The 22,418-nt window shown below is 44.6% G+C and overlaps 2 protein-coding genes across 3 annotated transcripts in view; one reads left to right on the top strand and one right to left on the bottom strand.

Annotated features, from left to right (window-relative positions):
• The window catches only part of CYFIP2 (cytoplasmic FMR1 interacting protein 2), a 135,398-nt gene that overhangs the window by 67,040 nt on the left and 45,940 nt on the right, over positions 1-22,418 (top strand). For both annotated transcript variants that reach the window (XM_040241439.1, XM_040241440.1), the window contains 4 exons: positions 1,332-1,440; positions 3,525-3,644; positions 9,597-9,796; positions 11,037-11,124. In XM_040241439.1, the coding sequence (XP_040097373.1) occupies positions 1,332-1,440; positions 3,525-3,644; positions 9,597-9,796; positions 11,037-11,124 (517 nt within the window). The remainder of the gene's footprint in view (positions 1-1,331; positions 1,441-3,524; positions 3,645-9,596; positions 9,797-11,036; positions 11,125-22,418) is intronic.
• Positions 13,179-13,896, bottom strand: FNDC9 (fibronectin type III domain containing 9). Its single transcript, XM_040239398.1, has one exon. It carries the CDS (start codon positions 13,860-13,862, stop codon positions 13,179-13,181), a length of 684 nt encoding a protein of 227 aa, XP_040095332.1. The 5' UTR covers positions 13,863-13,896.

Below are 22,418 nucleotides of genomic sequence, written 5' to 3'. Positions count from 1 at the left end.
AACCCTGAGTCCTCTATATATCCTTATTTAAAAGAGGAATCTTGGTCTATATCCCTTCTTATAAGACCTGTGGTTTGTCAAAAATACAGGAAGTTGGGGGAGATTGTGAGAAGTTGGAAGAGTCAGAGAGAGCACCAGAGGGACAGAATGATCTAGATCACTGCTGTCCATCAGAAATGTAATGCAAACACAAGTGTAATTTTAATAGTCATATTTTTAAAATTAACATACTACATTATGTAATCTATGATATCTAAAATATTACAATTTCAACATGTAATAAGTGAAAATTATTAAAGAGATAGTTTTGTTGTTTTTTTCTTAAGTCTTCAACAGCTCGTGTATATTTTATACTAATAGCTCATCTCAGCTTGGACCCACCATGTTTCAGATTCTTGGGGGCTCACCTGGTGGGGGGCTGCTGTGTTGGACAGTGTAGATTTAGATGATGTCACGTTCCTGCTTAAAACCTTTCAGTGGCTTCAATTACACTGAGAAAACATTTACCCTCTTTACTGTGGCTTGTATCATCCCACAGGGATCTGGCCCCAGACTAACATTGTAAATTCATTTTTGCACTGTGCTCTCCAACACACCCCACCCCTTATCTATACCTTTCCTTTTTCTCAACATACCAAGCTAATCATGCCTGATTCTTCCCCCAAATCTTTCCATTTTTAGCATTTAGGTCTCTGTCCAACAGGACCTCTTTAGAGAGACTTTCCATGATAACACCAGATGATCCTGTTTTGTTATTTTCAGAGCATTTATTGCTCTGCAATCCATGACTCAGTGTGAAAGATAATAATAGAACATCTAATTCATAGGGTTGTTGTGAGATTAAAAACGACTATGCGCATGTCTATATGCATGCCTAGTGAATAGTAAATACTATGCAGGTATTTACTATTATCTAACATTATTTTATTCCTCAGCTTATTTATTTATTATCAGTCTCTTTTCACTAGAACCCAAGCTCCACAAGGATGGGAACTTTGAATGCTTGGTCCCTAGACTGTTTCCTGGGCTACACTAAGCAGGCACTTAATTGCTTTTATGGTAAAAAAAAAAATAAAAGGAAAAAAGCAGCTCAACTTCTGTGTTGCCTGTCTTTAACATAGAAATTTCATTTCACCTACTGAGCTTTTCCAGCTGAAAAAACTTAAAGAACTTTGCTCTACAGCAGAAAAAAAGAATAATATTTAAAATCTATAACATAGTGCTTTATGAGTAGAACCTATGGTTCAAAATACATATGGCTGAGTGACTGAACTCCATTCACTGTCACATTTACTGGTTTACTGGCCTTATCTCACTTTTATCCTTTCCAGTGTCCTGTTGGATAAACGTTTTAGGGCCGAATGTAAGAATTATGGAGTCATCATTCCATACCCACCATCCAACCGCTATGAAACACTGTTGAAACAGAGACACGTTCAGGTATGGAGACAGGTGGAATGGGCGGGAGAGAGGGGCTGTGATGGTAGCCTAGAGCTCAGAAATCAGGACTGCGTATCATCTGCCCTGAGTATTGCCCTGTGTGGTCTACTGAGCACAGGGATAATCCAGCCTCAGAATCTTACCAAGAGGCATTGGGCTTCCTTTGGCTCAAGTTCTAGGCTTCTCAGCCCATCTGCTGCTCACCTCAGTTGAATAGGGGCCACCAGAGCCTTTGAACACCCATCATGAGCTGCATATCAACTCTGAATATTCCCTGGGAGGACAGATGCTGAAGCTAAAGCTCCAATACTTTGGCCACCTGATGTGAAGAGCTGACTTATTGGAAAAGACCCTGATGCTGGGAAAGATTTAAGGCAGAAGGAGAAGGGGTTGGCAGACGTTGAGATGGTTAGATGGCATCACCAACTCAATGGACATGAATTTGAGCAAACCCCAGGAGATTGTGGAGGATAGAGAAGCCTGACATGCTAGATAGTCCATGGGGGTCATGAAGGGTCAAACACGACTTAGCGACTGAACAACAACGTGAACTTCAGCCCACCTCCTTCAGTCAGGACTGACATTCAGAAATGGTAAAGTCTATCCCTGACCTTCCCATTATGGTATAGAGTTAGCCTCTGTTACAGTTTGACCCATGATATAGACGAAATGCTGCCAGGAGCTCAGAAACATATCCCTGCTTAACAATGTTCATGGGAGCCAGGCAGACAAAACAAGAGATGCTTTAGCAGATCTTAAATCCTACTACTAAGCCCTGTCAGTCACAGGCAGTGAAATGACCTTCACGCTGTGATTTCTGTGTGCTTAGCCTGTGGTTCACATGTTCCTGGAGAAGACTTGGATAAAGGGGAGCAAGGCTGAGGCTGAGAAAATGCCCTGGATAAAGAGGAGAGGAATTACCCTGAAAAACCTGGAAAGTCCCACTGCTCTGAGAAATCCATGCTCGAAGAATCGTAAGAGGAAAAAGCATTTGCCCATCTGTCAACATCGAAGGCTCCATGAGAGCTTCTCCTTCAGCCTCTCAGAAGATTCCATTACCAGTGCAGCTAGAATTAGCCACAGGATGTTAATCCTGAGGGCTTTGTATGTGAAGAAGATGGCTATAAGGAGCCTTAGTCAATTAGTAGAAAATCTCTCCCAAAAGGGAAGCAGAAAAAAATAAAATAGTTGAGAAGAATCCTTAGGCACATAGCAAAGTGCAGAGCACACAGCAGGTACTCAATAAATGCTTATTGCTGTCTACATAGCATCTATAGTCATGCCCACATGAACCTGGTGGAAATTAGCCTGAGCTGTATTTTCCATCCTGTAATAAGCCCTTCTCCTTGTGCTTTTAAATTTATCCTCATAAAGGTACACAGTAGGCCCTCACTGGGGTGGGGGAGGCGGGGGCACCCTGGTGACTCTGAACTGCACTATAGGATGGATGCAGGAAGAACCTCAGGGTGAGATTCAGGATGTCAGCATTGCATGGGCTGCCAGAGCTTTTCGCAAGCCTCTTCCTACAGTCTGAATGCACCATATTTTTCCTCAACTTTTTTTTTTTTCAACTTTTTATATTTTAAACCTACAGGATAGTTGAAACAATAAGACAGTGAACACACATATATACTTTATAGCCAGATTCCTGATTATTCATGTTTAGTCATGTTTGCTTCACTTTTTCTCATGTATATATTATTTCTCATAAATACAGTAAATGTACTTTATGTATTTATAGAATATATAATTTATAAAAATATATTTATATGTAAGTAATATATTAAAATATATTTTTTAATATACATACTTTTTTCTTAGCCATTTGAGAGGAAGTTGCAGACAGCATAACACTTTATCCCTGATACCTCAGCTCATATCTCCTAAGAACAAGGATATCCTCTTATCATCTGAATAGTACTGTCATACTCAGGAAATTTAACAATACTGTTTTCTGCATAGAGTCCCTATTTGTCTTGGTTATGTTCTTTATATTTTTAGGACAATTTACTAAATCAGTGCATTGCATTTAGTTGTCATGTGCCTGTGTAAAATTTAAGTAACTTTCTCTCTCTTCCATGCAGCTGTTGGGTAGATCCATTGATTTGAACAGACTCATTACCCAGCGTATCTCTGCTGCAATGTATAAATCCTTGGACCAGGCCATCAGCCGCTTTGAGAGTGAGGACCTGACCTCAATTGTGGTAAGAGATGGAGGCCCTTGGGAATTCTGCTGTGAGACTCCTCAAACAAGAAGCCTTGTTGGGGAGTTGTTGGTAGCCTGGTACTGAGCTGGTTAAAGAGACGCGATGAGTCTCTTTCTCATCTGAATGAGCAGGGGAAAAAGAAAGACTTAAAAGGAATGAGAAAAATTTTACCTTCCTGATTGCCTGCAGAGAGGGAGTGGAGGGAGGTCTTGAAATCTCTAGAGATGGCCTATCCCGGGACACAGCTTCTCGTCCTTTAGGATTCTACAGATACAGCAAGTAGCTAGATGGTCCTGAGAAAGGAGGGAAGATTTCACAATGAGGTCGGCTTCATTGGTGTGCAGTAGGCTAGAGCCCAGAGAGGCTGTTGACTGGTTTAATGCTCTATTGTCACCATCTTGGAATTTACAATCATTTCCTAATGAAAGCCCCCACCTTTTCATTTTGTGCTGGGACTTGGAAATTGTATAGTTGTTCCTGATGCACAAGTATGGAACAGGCGTGCCCTCTTCTTTTATTAATCAGCTATTTGAACTACTCTCTGCTAATTCTCTTCAAGAATTAGAATAAACTTGGTTGGTCAGTCTTTAGGTGATGAAAGGAAGATTTTAAAGCTTCAAGAGCAGATACATAGAAGGAATGAGAGAAATAGAAAATCACCATTAGAACACCAGAGTAATAATGGTCTCAGGCAAAATCCTGTAATAGACACTGAAATTAGTGGGCAGAGCTTTGAGAAGAGTATTTTATGATTCCCTTTATTCGGAAGTGTCCAGAATATTCAAATTTATAGAGACAGAAAATGGAATGGTAGTTGCCAGGAAATATGGAGTTAGTATTTAATGGGTACAGAGGTTCAGTTGAGGAAGTCTACAAAGTTCTGGAGGTGGACGTTGGTGATGGTTGCAAAACTATATGAATGTACTTAGTGCCACAGAACTGTACATTTAAAAGTGGTTAAAATGGTAAATTTTATGTTACGTATATTTTACCAGAATTTTTAAATTAGTCACAAATAAAAAAAAAAAACTTTGAAAAGAAACAGGAGGGTTGCCTAGTTTCAAACTATCTCCTTCAAGATACTTACTAATTCCAAAGGGAAGAATAATAACTTTACAGTGAGGAAACCTGGGATGCATCCTCTTAACCAAGGATGAAGGTTAGTATCACCAGTAAGAAAATATATTCATGCATCCCCTGAATTGGCTTCCCTGGTGGTTCAGACGATAAAGAATCTGCCTGCAATGCGGGAGACCTGGGTTCGATCCCTGGGTTGGGAAGATCCCCTGGAGGAGGGATGGCAACCCACTCCACTATTCTTGCCAGGAGAATCCCCACGGACAGAGGAGCCTGGCGGGCTACAGTCCATGGGGTCATAAAGAGTCGGACACAACTGAGTGACTAAGCATAGCAGCACACATCCCCTGAATATGTATACATAATGAAAAATGCATAATCTCAACCTAATTGTGATTATATATCTAAATCGAATGGCATTTAAAAATGAACAATGCTTTTCAAAACCACTCAGAACATAAAAGACAAAGAGAAAACTGAAAACTATTAGAGATTTGAAAAGACAAGGAGACGAGACCACTCAGAGAAATGTGAGATAAGACCTTCATGGAAAAACGGGTGAAATTTGAATAAGGTCTGTCATTTGGTTCATAGAATTATATCAATGATAGTTTCCAACTTGAGGCAATTATACTATGATTATGTAGGAGGTTAACATTGGAGAAACTAGGTCAGGAATGTGCAGGAGGTCTACAGTTAACAGCTTTTCTGTAAGTCTAAAGTTATTTCAAAATAAAAGGTTTGTTTTAATGGACAAAGCAGTTTTTTAAAAAAGGATCAAGAACTATGATTCTAGCATTAGAAAAACCTTGGGGTCCCGGTTCTGGCCTCGCCACTTATTAGCTGGGTGATCTTGGGTGAATCACTTATCTTGTATAAAAACCTGTAGTACATGGAGGAAATATTAGAATCCACCTCATAGCCGTGTTCAAGGATAAAATGAGATATTGCCTGGAAAGAGCTTTGTATAGTCCCTTCCACTTGATGAAAATAGCTTATGAAGAAAGAGAGGAATATAGAAATTTTGAGCTGCCACAACTAAGACCTGGTGCAGCTAAATAAATAAAATGAATATTTAAAAAAATAAAAAGAAAAGAAATTTTGAGCTGCAAATGAGGCACTCTCAGGGTAGATTCTCAGCAGCATTTCCTAAGAGGATTTGACCCAGCTGCCCCAGCTCTGTCCTGGGTCACGGACTTTGAGAGACTGTGGTACAGCACAAGTTCTTCTAGGAGATCTACTTTAAGACATGTTTTTGTTTTGTTTTGTTTTGTTGCCAAATGTTAGCAGTGATTATGTCCAAGAGGTGGGATTTTTGCTTTTCTCTTCGTTGTTTATCTTGTAGTTTTCCAATAATGAATGAGCATACCCTATGGAAAAACTGGCTTTAGTGTGTGGTGGGGGTGTCCACAGCCTCTTCCCAGTCCTTGAAAGGCACTGAATGTTCTTTTAGCCGGGAACAAAATCAAAACAAGCAGTGAAAGCCTGAGTTTATCAGGTGAGAGCCACGGCTACCAGGAGAGTAGCCCCAGTCCCTGAAGCCCGTGAAGAGGAGAGCCACAGATGCTGTCTCCTGGGACATCAGGAGGCCGCCACTGCCTTGGCTGAGAAGCTTCTGCCTCTTCTGAGAAACAAAGAAAGGAATGTGTTCCCCTCAGCCCTTCCCTCCACCTTGATGCCCAGCTGGGAGGATTGTAGAGATTTCATCAGTCTCCCTCCTCCTATGCAGCTGAGCAAATAGATTCTCGAAGGATCTGATGCCAGAGTTGAGAGCTGGCAGCCTGCAGTCTGTGTTTTGTTTAGGCTGCAGAGCATATTTGAAAATTTGAGCCAACATTTAATATTTGGGAGAATTTGAATGAAACTGCAGAAACCCCGGCAACGTCAGACTTGCCTTCACAGATGGCAACAATTGCCTAGACATCCCCATCAGCTGAGCTGTGCTCTCTTGTACTTTGCCACAGACCTGGTGCACTTCGTTCATGGGATGACCTAGTGCCTGAGTTTGAGATCCCTTTTCTCTTGGCCCAGGCCACAGAGAAGGTTAAAGGTCAAGTGTGCTGACACCCGGGATTTCTGGTTCCCACGGAAAAGCTCTTTCCTCTACCTCACAGAAATAGCCTATCGGGTGTTTTGTTTCCCCAGTGCTGCTTCTCTGTGTTTCCCCTCAGTAAACCGGCTTTACTCTGCAGAGCTCACCTCCTCTCTGAAGGCATATAGACCGCCCTTGGGGCCTTCTAAACCTCTGTGCCTTGATGCACTGAGCCCTGCACTCCCCGCAGGCAAGTGCCCTCTTCGGACTGAAAGGCTGGAAGAAAAGGCTCATGCAAAACACCATTTGTGTTGCTTAATAAAAACTCCCGTGGCATGGCGGGGGAAGGAGACCTGCATTTCGCGCATTCCCACGTCAGCAGTTGAGAGCTGTCTTCTTCAGTCTCTGACGCGCATTTGTGAGGCTGTTGAAATCACAGAATGGAAACTGTTTCCCAGTTTCTCATCTGCAGCTGTCTTCATGGTAACAGGGCACCCCCATATGCTACGGATACTTAGTGATCTTAGAAATAAACTCATCTACATTCATCGCATTTATTTACTTACTTACTTACCCATCCTAAGTGACAAGGAACAAAGATGCCCTCTGGCTAGCCAGGCCCCAAAAGATGGAAGCAGACAGCTGATTCTGTATTTCTGCCCTTCGTATGTTTCACAGTGCACAATCACTGGAAACTTATTCTTCCAACTACCGTTCCAGAACTGAAATCCAGACTTTGGCCTTTTCCAAGAGATCAGAGGCTCTGCCATCACTTACCCCATTCCAATGCAGTAACAAACAATCGGATGCCATGACATAGCCGATCCACCTTTATCCGGCAATGGCTCTCCAATTTGCCGTGGACAGCCCAGCCCAGGCTCCCTCCTGCCCCAGCTTGTCTCACTCCAGCCAGTTAAGTCTGCAAACTTTGATCTGGTATTTTGCCCCCAATTTAGAGCCACCAAATCTGAATTTCAGAGAGATGACGCTCCAAGATTAGAAGTGTGGTCTGTTCCACCACACTGTGGAAATCAACCAGAGTCAGAGGGGTCCTGTGTCTGATGAGAATAAAACTGAATCCCTGATACAAGGCTTCCTCCTGTGACTGTAAACAGTTGTGCTCCATGTCCCAGGTCTTACAGCTGGCCCTCTGACCGCCCCACCTCCTGGCCACACTCTGGGGAATAGCCATTGCCTATGTCCTTTTAGCTTTTAGGTTGTAAAGCCATCTTTACTGTTCGAAGGACTTTCTCAGTAATTGCTTATTTATTCCAGGCAGCTGCATCCAAGGGCAAAATACACATGATTTGATTAGAATACCTAGGAGCACATCCTAAACCCTGTTCTATATTCCCCTATGACCTTTATTGAACGAGTTATTTCTCCCTCAGAGCCTCAGCCTACCCCTCCATGAAATAGGCAGTCATACCAATCACAAAAGATGGCTTAACCACTGCAGTATAAGAGTGTTCCAGAGCATTATAGGGAGAAGGCAATGGCAACCAACTCCAGTACTCTTGCCTGGAAAATCCCATGGGTGGAGGAGCCTGGTATGCTGCAGTCCATGGGGTCACGAAGAGTCGGACACGACTTAATGACTTCACTTTCACTTTTCACTTTTCACTTTCATGCATTGGAGAAGGAAATGGCAACCCACTCCAGCATTCTTGCCTGGAGAATCCCAGGGACGGGGGAGCCTGGTGGGCTGCCGTCTATGGGGTCACACAGAGTTGGACACGACTGAAGCAACTTAGTAGCAGCAGCAGCAGCAGAGCATTATAGAGGGAGTACTTCCTTTCTCTGCACAGGTTTGTGCTTTGATTCTCTTTGATAGCAATTCAGTGAAGAACTAAACCCAGCCCAAAGGATTTTACCTTCTTTTTACTTCCAAGCAAATGCAGTGACCTGCTATGTCTGGATATTATCCATTCTGGTCCCTTCTCTGCCTGAAGGTGGCATTCCAGATGACTAGGGCCTATAGCTCATGCAAGTCCTTGGTCCATGGCTTGCAGCTAAACTTTTGCCAACATGTTTAACCAACCCGCGTGTGACTGGGGGACACAAGAGGATTCGAGAGGATGAAACATTGTGCCCCCAGCTGTTTTTTAAATTTCTATAGTATATAACAGTTAAGAATGTGAATGTCAGAGCCCAACTTCCTGGATTTGAAGCCAAGTTACTGCACTTCTTAAAGCCTATTTTCTATATATATGTATAAAATAAGAACAGCCATCAGGCTGACTTTATAAGGGGGTTTTGAGCATTAAGTGAGTTGACACATATTAAGTGCTTAGAATACTCCTTGGCATGTATTAGATTGAACCATAAGAAATTACTAACATTGGATGGCGTTTGACATAAGAAACTAGTAGTCTCACATGGACCAACCTAGTGTTAAGTACTTACCAGGTGGTGGTAGCTCTTTTGCTTGCTTTCTGCAGGATGGAGCTAGACCCTCAGTCATAGATGGACAGTCACAGTTTTCTTTTACTTTACTTGCGTCACTGAGGGACAGGCGTTTTCCTTACCAGCATAGAAACTGGAAAGCAAGTAGTTGTGCTTTTCTCCCCAAGGGAGTGCAGATGAGGGATCTGCACGTGATCTGTGGCCCCCTTCTGGGTACAGGCATGCATTCTCCCTTGGCATGGTCTGGCACTCCCTTCACTCAAAAGAAGGGAATGTTGCCACATACTACTGCAGAGTCCTAGTCCCCATAACCAGCAGTTACCAGGTTGTCTGAGGGGCTCTCGCCTGCATGAAAGGCATCGGGCAGGTAGCCGTACTGGTGTGCAAGGCGCATATGCAAGTCCTCAGCAGCCTTGGGCTCTCTCTCCGGGCAGGAGCTGGAGTGGCTGCTGGAGATCAACCGGCTCACGCACCGGCTGCTGTGTAAACACATGACCCTGGACAGCTTCGACGCCATGTTTCGAGAGGCCAACCACAATGTGTCCGCCCCCTACGGCCGAATCACCCTGCATGTCTTCTGGGAGCTCAACTTCGACTTCCTCCCCAACTACTGCTATAATGGTTCCACCAACCGGTAAGGGGGTCTCAGTGCACAGCGGCCTGCGGTGGGGGGGGGGGTGCGTGTGTGCTAAGTCACTTCCGTCTTTGCGACCCTATGGACTGTAGCCCTCCGGGCTCCTCAGGCAAGAATACTGGAGTGGGTTGCCATGCCCTCCTCCAGGGGATCTTCCCCACCCAGGGATCGAACCCTCATCTCTTAATTGTATCTCCTTAATTGGCAGGTGGCTTCTTTACCACTAGCGCCGCCTGGGGGCGGGGCAGAAGCAGCCAACTCTCCCCTTCAGAGGAAGCTCTCTCAGTATCGTCAGGGCCTGGCTCATGACTAGCTTTGAATAAGTATGTGCCAGATGCAGGAAAGGGCCTGGGAAGAGTCCACACACTTAGCAAGATGGACTTCTGGTTCTCTAAAGATCTGGGACTTTCAATCCTCTTGAGCAGAGATCTGCCAACTCCAGCCCACAAGCCACCTCTAGTTGTCAACTGTTTTTGTTCAACCCATGAGCTAAAAATGGTTTTGATATTTTTAAATGGCTGGGGGAAAAAAATCCAAAGAAGAATTATAGTTTGGTGACAAGTGGAAATTATTTAACATTCACAAAGTTTATTGGAATTCTGCCATCCATGCTCATTCATTTACAGTTGTTTATGGGCGCTCTCATGCTACAGCAGAACTGAGTAGTTGCAACAGAGACCATCTGGCTTGCAAAGCTGAACACATTTGCTATCTGGGGCTTTATAGAAAGAGTTTGCAGCACTCTACTCTTGAGGAAACCTAACTGGTTGAAGGATCCTGGAAAAGGCTGTGCTCAGGCTCAACTCATTCTCAGCTTTCTTGACCATTGTTCTCATTAGCCATTAGCCCAGAGTTGAGCCTGTGAACCTGGACTACTGTGTTCCCATTTCTTCTTTGCGACCTCATGGACTGTAGCCCACCAGGCTCCTCTGTCCTTGGGGATTCTCTAGGCAAGAATGCTGGAGTGTGTAGCCATACCCTCCTCCAGGGGTCTTCCCAACCCAGGGATTGAACCCAGGTCTCCCCCATTGCAGGCAGATTCTTTACCATCTGAGCCACCAGGGATGCCATTATGAAAAGGAGACAGGGATTAAATGGGAGTTTGTCACAAGAACTGTATAGGCAACTGCCTAAGAAACAGTGTGGTTGCCCCTGGTCAGGAAGGGCTCCCGCTCCATAACCTGTGAAGAATAATGTTAGGACCCAGTTAACTCCTGCCCAATCTCTTTCCTCCTACTAGTTTTGTCCGAACCGCCATTCCTTTCACCCAAGAACCACAGAGAGATAAACCCGCCAACGTCCAGCCTTATTACCTCTATGGGTCTAAGGTGAGTGGTCTTGCCTGTATCCTACTTCTGAGAGGACTAGTGAGCAAAAGCAAATAGAAAAGTGTTGCCCGAAGCAGAAAGGCAAGAAGCGTGGAGATAAAGAGGCAGCAGTGAGGTCCAGGCAGAAACAACTATGAATATATCCATCTTTATTTGTTCACAACTAGCAAGACTGGGGGTGAGCGCAGACCTGGCCAGGCTGGGTTCTGGGTGGGAATGGGGAAACAGGTGAGAGGGTCTCCTTGTCTTGGCATCACATCTCCTCCTGTTCTCGGTTGATTCACTGTCATATCGTCCTGCAATTCTGGGATTTTGTGCTCCATAACTATGAGGAATTTGCAGCCAGGAAGCAGTTGGGAAGGTGGAACTTTGAAGGAAATCCCAGATGGCCAAAACTACCTCTGAGAGGTCTCGTCCTGTCTCTTTGCTGCTTGGTTCACAATGTCGATCCCAACACTAATGAAGCCTCCCAGGCGGTGTCTGTTCTGGACCTTCAGTCCTTTGCCAATCGTTAAACAAACATTCCTTAAGCCCTAGAACATGCTGGGCAGGGTCTCCATGCTGGAGATTTAGCAGAGATTGAAGCAGACGCATCTCCACCTGCCTCTAGTTCTGTTTCCACCCTGGGGGGTGAGCACAAGGGATCACCCTTCACACAGATTCACCAACACCTTGACGTATGTAGGAGATTTTCTCTTAGCCTGCAGGTTTGTGTGGGAGAACGCCATGTAAAGAGTGTAGAAACAGCTAAAAACCCTAGGTTCTTTTTTGTGACAGATGAAAAATGGCCACCTCTGACCCCATTTTTCACAACATAAGCACAGATGGACTTAGAAGAAGTGACTGGATAAGTGTAACCTGGTTAGACAAGGCACTCCTCTAGGTATGGGAGCCCTAGTTTGGGAAGGTAAGGAACCAAGATGATTGCCCATCACTCGGGCCTGAAGGTGGGAAGGTGGGGCTTAGAAGGTCTTAGGCTGATGCTGAGAGAGAGCAGGTGTCTCCTCCAGAGCAGCCAGTCTGGTCAAGGCTGCTCTCTCAAGGCACCCTTCCAGACAGCCTTGTGGACAGTTCACAGGCATGGCATGAATCAACAGTGGCTCACAAAGGGACTCCCTTTTCTATTCTCTTTTAAACCTTGATGATGATATCAAGGAGCAAGTCTTGAGTTGGTGTCAAAATGTCTTTAATAGCTCTCCAACAATTGCTAATCTCCCTTTTTATCAAAGAGAGCAGGCCCTAAGCTTAGAGTCCTTAGACGGTAATAGTATCCAAGTCAAATTTAACATGATTTTGTTTTCATTCTGCTTATTATGTCTCTTTTCTTCTATTTATTATAGCAGAAGGGTGCTGGTTTTTCATTTGGGGAATAACATGGGCTTTCTTTTAAAATAAGTTTTTTAAATGACTCAGTATAAAGAAAATGCATTGTTAATAATAGTACAGATAGTCTGTGGGTTAAAAAAAGTGAAAATGGGGTACAAGTGCTGTGCAATTTACTGAATTAGAGTATTTAGAGCAAATTTTCTCATATCTTTCCAAAATAATCCCCCCACCCCTGTAACAGCAAAGGAGCCTGGACATTTGCCTCAGCTGACTGAAAGTGTAACTAAAGAGCCTATCTTCAATTAACTCAACAGTTTCCTTGAAGTGTGTTTTATTTCAGTCATGTCAGTTTCCATTTCTAACCCATAATATACTAATGGTTGTTTTCATTTTAAAATAATGCTTTATTTTCTAACTGAGCCCTGCTGCTCTAGATGGACCCTCCTAAGAGGGTCCAGTTGGGCCCTCTTGGAGGATGCTGTTCCAGTTGGGCCTATACATAATCTCTCCTAAGAGATAGCATCTTCCTCCCCTTGCCCACCATGGGGGTATGTGTTTTCCAGCTTGAAAGGCTTTGTCAAAGGGCACTTATCCAACCAAGTAGTTCACAAGAGCTCAGTCATTTGAGGGAAGATGAGTGGGTGGTCTACAGATGCATTTTTACAGGAGACCTATTGCATGGAGGCCTTTAAGCTACATGGTGTGGGCTGCCTCCTCCCCGCCTCTCACTACCCAAAACGAGGCAATGCAGCCTGACCACCTCCCTCCCTCTGCAAGGCACCCGCATCCGGGGCATGCTGGCCGGCTTCCACTGCTGCAGCTTCAGCTTCTGGTTCCACATCTTCTCCAGAGTTTTTATGTGGCAGCTCCACCAGGGGGAGCCCCTGCATGCCTTCGTCCCCCTGACCTAGGCCCAGGGCCTCCCCTGGCCATCTCACCAGCCCATTGGCTTCCTCCATGTGGCCGGCTCTGTAAGACCATCGAGGTTCGTGGCACCGGATGCACCAGAACTGGAGGCAGATGAAGGCTAAGACTGCCGTGAAGCCAGCCAGCAGAATGGCCATCAGCACCCAGAGAGAGATCTGGGGGTCCACCAGGGAGCTTCCAGCGGCCAGTGGAGTCTTATCCAGGGTGTGGAACATGGTGCAGTAGTGCCTGTAGGGGAAGAGAATCTTCTTGCAGCTGATGCACAGGAAGTAGAGGGTGGAAGGGGTGAGGTGCTCCAGCACCAGGGAGCTGATTGTTCGAGGCACCTTCTCCTCGTGGTGGAAGCTGTAGCGAAGATAGCCAGAGAAGATGCTGTTCCAATTGGGCCTATACATAATATGGTAATAGTCCTCCAGGCAGGGCTCTGAGGACGACCAGGAAATGATGGCTCCCGTATAAGAAACGTTCCCAACCTTGATGTTCATCTCGATTCTGAAACCAGAATCAAAGTGAAGAGTAACATGTCCTCATTTAAGTGTTGATTTATGATAATCACAGCCACTGTGCGTTGAGTATTCAACATGGAGACTAATATTGCCCCCATTTTACAGACTGAGAGATGGAGGCCAAGAGGTGACAATACTCGGCTGGGCATAGCCGAGGAATGGCAGAACCGCAGTTCAGACCAGGGCCATCTCATGCCAAAGCCAGGGGCTTGCAGGCCTAGGAAAGATGCACCCAGACCCCCCAGCCCCATGCTGCCCTGTCTCAGAATCCTTAAATACAACATGGTTCCCAAACCTTAAAAAAAAAAAAAAAATAGGGAAGAGGGAGAATAAAAAGGAATGAAGGAGAAGCAAGCACAGCCTCAGGGTCCCTGTGTTAGTTACCATGGGCCTGTGACCTCCAAGCCAGATGATTGTTTCACCTAAAATTTCCCTCTAGACCTCCTGTTTCTGCCCCAAGTGCTGTGAGTTCATTCATCTAGAACGTTCTGGCCACTGTGTTTTTGGCCTCACAGTTCTGTTGCCCATGGCGAGAAGTGCTTTACGTCAGTCACTCAGGGGCAGCTCGTTTCTCCCCAAAGCCTCTGATCATGTTTTGTCCATTTGTTTGCTTTTTTCAAAGCTGAATTACCCAGGAAATTAGTTTCACAGGTCAAGATAATCAGCTCCAAATACCAGCAGAGCTGCTCCTATTTGATACTGCTGGTTCTGTGACTGTTAATGGTGGTAATCACCAACCACAGTTAGCGAACAGTTGCTATGTCACAGGTCATGCTAGAAGCTCAACATACCGTAACGAATATGTTTTATTCATCACAACCTCTGAACTAGATTCCCGTTTTACAGACAAGCAATCTAAGAGAAGCCATTATCTAACAAGACCCAAAGCCACATAACCTCTGAATTTCCAGGTTTAGTAGTAGAATGTTATCACAAAATAAGGTGCTGGTACTAAGACTGGGTTGCTGCTTTTTCTGACACATCAAATGATCCCTCTTCTGTCTGCCACCCTCTCATTTTGGTAAGAGTGTGCCGTCTTCAAGCTTTTTAGTTTCTTTTTAATTCTGTGTATTTGGGATAATTCAGTTCATCTCCATTGAATTGCCCCTGAGCTAAAATTCTAGAGACAGCCGTAGTCAACCTGTGTATGTTCATAGATAGGTAGCACCCAGCCTAGTCCTCTGCCCCTACTCTTTCTTATGAAAGACAGAGGTTTAATTTCTGATTGCAGCAGCATAGTAAAAAAAAAACAAAAAAACAAACAGTTGATCAGATTTTAACCTGAATTGGATACTAAGCCAGACTGATTCCTCATGAGCTGCTTTCTCTCCTCCCTGCCTCCCTCCAACCTCCTATTCTCACACCCTTGCTCGTAGAGGAAGTAAGCTGCAGAAAGGTGCCCAGCAGTGAGTGATCTTCAGTGCTTGATTTTCTTATCTAAAGATGACAGTAAACTACAATGCTCAGGAAGAGGAATGAGTTCCTTGCCAGTTGGCTGGAAATGTTTTCCCAGAAAAATGGGGAATTAAAGGGACGAGGCAGGGGTGCTCAGATCCCTCCAGGAAGAGAGTCTTTTGCAGAGGAGGCTGAGTATCTGCGCTCCCTCCGTGGGTCTCCTTCTCACACATACCCGTCCACCCCGTCCCAATACCTGCCACGTCTCTACAGATATACTTCCGACCACAGTGAAAAGAGCTTAATTCATTACTTGTGCTACAGAGGCAATAGCCCTCGTAAACGCTTCCATCAGGAGTGATTGGGAATCCTGTTTTTTGTCACGAATCTCTCACATCTGCACTGGCTGTCTTTGCAGACTGAGTTTTCTCCAGCAGACATTTTAAAAAGCTTTCTGTCAAGACGTGGCATTCACAGCTTTTAGGATTAGATGTCTCCCTGTATTTGTTCTTCTGTCTCTCAATCCCCCCCGCCATTTTTAGCTACTCTTATTACCATTGCCTGGCTCTCCTCCAAGCAGAGTATGAAAAGAAAAGCCATTTCCATTCCCAAGAAGAGCCACGTATGTCCCTTACCTGAGGCTTGCAGTGATCCGGTTGTTAGGCACCCCTCAGAGGCAGAGTGGATCAGAGCCCAAGGATGCTGCCTTCTTCCCTCCTCTGCTCTGGGCTCTCTGGGCTCTCCTTGATGTCTCTCTCACCACTGTCTGAGTAATTGCACTGTCGCCCCCAACGCTCACATTATTCATTTCTTCAGATCAGCATCATTCACCATGGCAACCAGCAGGCATCTGTACGCACGATGTTTCAATCTGGAAAGGCTTCTGCTCATTGAGAGGAGCTCTGATTCCTTCAGCTGAAAAAAAGGCAAACAGTCCTCTCCATGTTGATCCTCAGAATGAAACTAATTCCTCAAAGGCCCCTAAATTATCTCTCTAATAAGCTAGTTATCATTTTTATCCCTCATCCTGACCTTCTTTGGACAGTGGTTTCAAAGATGAAGATGCCATTCTCTGTTTTCCCACAAGTAAAGATATATAATTACCTCCTCATCCCCTCCCAGCCCAACCCACCGCCACTCCACCTCTGTGTCCTCTTATTTCTTTATTCTTGTCTCATGAGGCATTACCTAGTTACCTGACATTGGTCAAGATGCTTTTATTCTCTGGGCCTCAGTTCATCATCTGTAAGGCTAATGGCTTGGGCTGGATCCAGATGTCAGACAGAAAACATGAGTACCATCCCTGCCCGAGTCCTGAGCCCATGTGAGGCATGCTTCGTAACCATCAGGACAATTGTCCTGAGTTGGTTTGAGTGTTCCCCACCCCCACCCCACCAAATTCAGGTCTGGCCAGAACCTCAGAATGTGACCTTTGTTGGAAGTTGAAACTTTGTGGATTTAATTAGTTAAGGACCTAGATGTGTTATCACCCTGGATTTAGGGTGATTCCAGTGATTGGTGTCTTTATAAGAGAAAGGAAAGGGGGAGTTATGCACAGAGAGAGGCAAAGGGCAGAAGCCCATTGAAGCGATGCTGCCAGAAGCCAGGAGGAACTGGAAGATGCAAGGAAGCGTTCTCCCCTGGAGCTTTCAGAGGGAGCATGGCCCTGTCGGCACCTTGATTTCAGGCCTCTGGAACTGTGAGCGATTAAATTCCTAATGTTTGAAGCCATCATGTTTCTGGCAATTTGCTACAGCAGCCCTTGCTCAGATGGATCTAGGCCTGAATCATATAACAATAATAAAACACAAGCTAGGTGTTTTTAAAAAGTCATCTTTTTTCTTCTTGGTTTTTGGCCAAAGTATCCGAGTGAACCCACGAAGGTCTCCTTTTGATTCACATCAGTAATAATCAAAAAGTTATAAAAGCTGCCCAGTGAGTCACAGACCCTGCCCAGGCCAAGGGTCTCTGTGAGACATGGGGTGTCGGGATGCTGGGTGTCCATCAATTAGACACTTGCTCTGTGGTTCCTGTGACATTCAGTCTTCCCAGGTGTCTGGCTAGAATCTGCTGTGATGCGTGCTAACGGTGAGTCCCCGCAGGGCATCACAGCGTCCTTCTCAGATAGGCCAGTGAAGTAGTTTGCAGATGCCTTTTGAAAAGGTTATTTTGAGGAGAATAAAAATACCAGAGTTAGGGGACCTGTGGAGTGACAAGATGAAGCTCAAGCCTTTGCCACCAAAAACGACAATTTATTTTTAATGCTCCTGGATGGCATTTTTCACACTGAGCTTTTTGTTTGAGAAGCTGAGGCACTGGGAGAATGTGAGGTCTAGATGTCCTCTTGGTTCACAGATCCCAAGAGAAGGAAAGGTTTCCCCAGGCCAGGGGACGGATGAGTGGCAGAGCCAAGAAGGGAATCCAGGTCCAAGGAACCCTGACTCCAAGGCCAGGGCTCATCCTGCTCCCTTGGGTCATCACCATTCACCAGCAGCACCCAGAGCTCCCAGTGAGCCCTTATGGGTGAGACACGTCACATGGGCACGCTTGACTCAGAAGATCACACCCAGCCAAGCTCCTCACTGTCTCCACCTTCAGGGTGCAGTCACCCTTCTGCAGTCACCCGCATGGTGTCCTCTTCAGCTGTCAGGCCTGGGGGCCTCTGGCTGGTTTACACCAGCAGTAAGTCACTGCAGAGGAAACCAGCCAAAAGCGGGGTCCCTGCTCCCTCCCTGAAGGTGGCAGTGAAGGGATAGTTGCGAGGGCATGCCCTGGCCCCAAAACTGATTGCCACCCAGTGGCTGAAGTCCCCAGGCTGGGTTCAGATCCTGCCTCTATGGCCTTGGACAAATTTTCTGACTGTCCTAGGCCTTGGTTAACTCTTCTGTAAAAGACAAATGTTAATACAACCTGCCTGATGATGTTGGAGCTGTGAGATGAACCCATCTCTGTAGTGCTGGGCTCAGGAATAGTGAGTGAGTGAGTGAAGTCGCTCAGTTGTGTCCGACTCTTTGTGACCCCGTGGCTCTTATTATTTAGAAGACGAGGTCCGTGGACACAAGCCATTGCCTAAAGTTGGCTGTAGCTTCATCCAGAGGCTGTGATGGACAAGGTGTGCCATCTGCATGATGCTTCCTTCCCTCTCTCTCTCCTTAAAACAGCTATATTTTTTAAATGTGTCTCCTCATTGTACATAAAAAGTATCAAAAAGTTCAAAGACAGTAGTCAAACACAAACTACTCAGAAATAACCACTGAGAACATTTTGGTGTGTTTTTTATGTTTTTTCTCATTTTACCCATGGAGAACTCTTTGAGGTAGGCCCTCTTACCATCATTGTATAAAGGGAGAAACTGAGGCTCAGAGGGATTAACTGACTTGACAGGTATCACAAAGCTAGGCAGTGGCAGAGCAGGTCCCTGCACTGAGGTCTGTTGGTCCAGACCCCAAGCTCCCAGCCGGCCTCTTTGATGCCGATCTCCCCTTTGGGCCGATCTTCAGTCAGGAGTGGTCAACAGTAGCTCTTTGCCTTGTGGTTGACTTCTCTGAGAGCTAGAGACAGGACTTTGCAACTTGGTGGATTCCAGGGTGATGGGAACAGGCAAGGAACTAAAAGATCTCAGAGGGTAGAAGCAGGGAGAAAATCAGCTACATTTGAGAAATACAGTTCACAAGTGTTTCCTCTTCCGGAGTCTGGAGTCTAGGTTCCCCTGCCTAAGAGCCGTGTCACTTAGGGTTAAGGGTAATATTAAATGTAAAAAACCTTTAGCAACTGGTCACCAAAATTAGTATATGGGTCAAAACATTAAAAAAATGTTATTCTCTAAGTGAATTGTAGAGTTCTATCATAAAACAGCCTCCCAAGTGATATAGATTGTGGCACAAATCATTTCTTAAATTATACCAATAACTTCTCAATTGTGTTTTGGTCTTTGAAGATTGGTGGTGGGATCTTTTGTTTGATTCGGCTGTTGGTGTCTAAACAGTGCCCCAGTGTGAGCCTTGATTTGACCTCAGGGAAATTCATTCTACGCTTGCTGTTCCTCTCCATGAAACCATAGTCCTTGGGGTCTAGAAACCGGAGCTTTGCTGCAGCAAGCTGAGTGCATCTCAGCCTGCTCCATACCTGGGCACCAGCACTTCACATGGGGCCCGAGCAAGGGAATCTGCCCTGGCCCCACAACACCATCAGCAGCGCCACCCGATTTCCTGCCCCTACCCTGCTATCTTATCTGTGTGGCACCTCTCCCAGGCTATACAACATTATTTATCCCCCAGCCCGGAAGAATTTTGTTATTTTGGCAGTTGGTAGATATGGAAGAATATCATCTTGTATTTCACTGCAGGAGAGTCACTTCACTTCACTTGGGCTTTCTGACTTTCCTTAAGTTTCCTTAAGTTTTTTTTTGGTTGCACTGAGTCTTCATTGCAGTGCATGGGCTTTCTCTAGTTGCGGCGAGCAGGCACTGCTCTCCATTGCAGTGCGCGGGCTTCTCATTGCAGTGGCTCCTCTTGTTGCAGAGCATGGGCTCTAGGGCATGCCCGCTTCACTAGTTGTGGCTCATGAGCTTAGTTGACCTGAGGCATGAGGAATCTTCCCAGACCAGGAATTGAACTCGTGTCCCCTGCATTGGCAGGTGGATGCTTTTTCTTTTTTTTTTAATGACACACACATATTATTTATTGCAACATTATTGGACAGTGTTTCTCAGAGGAAATCAAGTGATGATAACATAGATAATCAAGATAAATATCATTTGATAGATAATAAGCAAACACAGGTGATCATGTATATATACTCTAGGAAAAGGAAATTAGGGGAAATACTCTTAAAAGTGAATATGAAATATAAGATTTTATATATTTTAATATTTATTAAGCATAGGAATAAGATGGAGTCTCTTACTATTATCTACTTTTTAATTTTTATTTATTTTTAATTGATTGATGATTGCTTTGCAATATTGGTTTGATTTCTGCCATACCTCAATATGAATTAGCCATAGGTGTACACATGTCTCCTCCCTTTTGAACCGCCCTCACACCTCCCACCCATTCCCACCCCTTTAGGTTGTTACCGAGCCCCGGTCGAGTTCCCTGAGTCATACAGCAAATTCCCGTTGGCTATCTATTTACATGTGTTAGTGTATATGCTTCCTTGCTACTCTCTCCATTCATCTCACCCTCTCCTTCCTCTCCCCAGCCCTTGTCCGTAAGTCTGTTCTCTATGTCTGCATCTCCACTGCTGCCCTGCAAATAGGTTGATCAGAAGCATCTTTCTAGATTCCATAGATATGCATTAATATACAATATTTTTTTTTCTCTTTCTGACTTACTTCACTCTGTATAATAGGCTCTAGGTCCATCTACCTCATTAGAACTGACTCAAATGTGTTCCTTTTATAGCTGAGTAATATTCCATTGTGTATATGTACCACAACTTCTTATTCCATTCATCTGTTGATGGACATCTAGGTTCCTTCCATGTCCTAGCTATTGTAAATAGTGCTGGCAGGCAGATTCTTAACCACCGGACCACCAGGGGAGGTCCTTCACTTGGGCTTTAAATTCATCCTCTGCTAAATGGGGATGAATGTACCTGTGTTACCTGGTCTCAAAGGCTGCTTATGGCCCCCAGAGATACCAGATCCTAATCCTAGACATTAAAATGTTGCTTTATTTGGGGAAATAGCTTTGCATATATGATCAAGTAAAGGATCTTGAGATGGGAGTATTATCCTGGTTTATCAGGACAAGTCCTAAAGGCCATCACTAGTGTCCCCATAATAGAGAGGCAGAGGAAGGCTACACACAGAAGAGAAGGCCAGATCTCAGCAGAAGGATTTAAAGATCGGCATTAGTGATGCAGCCACCACCCAGGGAGTGCCGGCAGCCACCAGAGCTGGAAGAGGCAAGGAACAGATTCTTGCCTCAAGCATCTAAAGAGAGTGTGGCCGTGCTGACTTTGACATTGGCCCAGTGATACTGATTTTGGGTTATGCCTTCCAGATCTATGAGAATAAACTTCTGTTGTTTTAAGCCATAAGATTTATGGTAATTTGTTACAGCAGCCATGGAGAAACAAATACAACTGGACAATTACAAGGGAATTATGTAAAAAGATTTGTGAACAGGGAACTGTGATACACTTGTGTATCATCATATGAGTACAGAATTTTTAAAAAGCAGCATCATTCGTTTCCTCCAAAAAACTTTTGGCAACTCTAGATATTGTCGTGTTGATAGGGTACCTCAGAACAGAAGGGTTTGGTTCCTGTTCTCCCTCTTGCCTTCTCCAAAAGACTTTATTCATGGGACAGAAAACAGGAGAAGAGTTATTTCTTAAGGTCTCTACTTGGATTTTTCAAACTCTGAAAGACACCCCGAAGTTGGAGAACCAGCCCTATGGCTCACCAGACGTCAAAAAGGGACAGACAGAAGATCAGCACTTTTACCTACTCCCTCCAATGGATTTGAATCTGTAACTTAGGATTTATCGGCTCTTTCAATCATCTCATTCTGTGGTCTTCCCACCAAGGATGGCATTACTGTTTTATTCATCTCCCGGCATCCTCATTTACCTGCAGGTTTTAGAGTGAAGCTCCAGCTCTCTCCCTCTCTGAATTAGAGCTGTGTTTGTGTTGGTGGCTGATGGCATGCAAATTGCTCAAGGGACATTAGAGAAATTGTAAGTAAAACAGGAAATTAGAAACAGTTTTAATTCCTCTTGGGATTTCTGAAAACAGCAATTGTGATTCCAGAAAGCAGAGATGCAAATTGCTTGCAAATTTGATTTGCCAAATAAACAGGCTTCCGTGTTTGGAGTGGTTGGTCTTGTTTATCATCTGGTGAAAGATAGACACTTGATGACTAAAAGTCCATCTACAACAGTTCTGAATGGTTAAAAGGGTAGCTTTTATGTCATGAATATTTTACCACAATTTTTTAAAAAGTCCACTTATAGAGAATATTACAGTGCCCAGAATCTGCCAGATCAACTCAGCTTTTTTTTCTCTCCTTAAAATGCTATTTCACTTTTAAACAAATACTCATCTATGTCACACATTGATATTATGGCTCCAATTCCTGAATCAGGATTATTTCTTGAGATCTCATAAAGGTATCTATTGTGAGCAAGATG

The sequence above is a fragment of the Oryx dammah genome, unplaced genomic scaffold (assembly GCF_014754425.2).
Source record: "Oryx dammah isolate SB20612 unplaced genomic scaffold, SCBI_Odam_1.1 HiC_scaffold_5, whole genome shotgun sequence".
NCBI classification, from domain to species: Eukaryota; Metazoa; Chordata; class Mammalia; order Artiodactyla; family Bovidae; genus Oryx; species Oryx dammah.
The sequence above is the reverse complement of the archived record's forward strand: the minus strand, read 5'-3'. Positions and strand labels throughout refer to the sequence as shown.

Bases quoted from the DNA above. Each gene is read 5' to 3' on its own strand.
- FNDC9 (XM_040239398.1), bottom strand. From the start codon at position 13,862: ATGAACATCAAGGTTGGGAACGTTTCTTATACGGGAGCCATCATTTCC.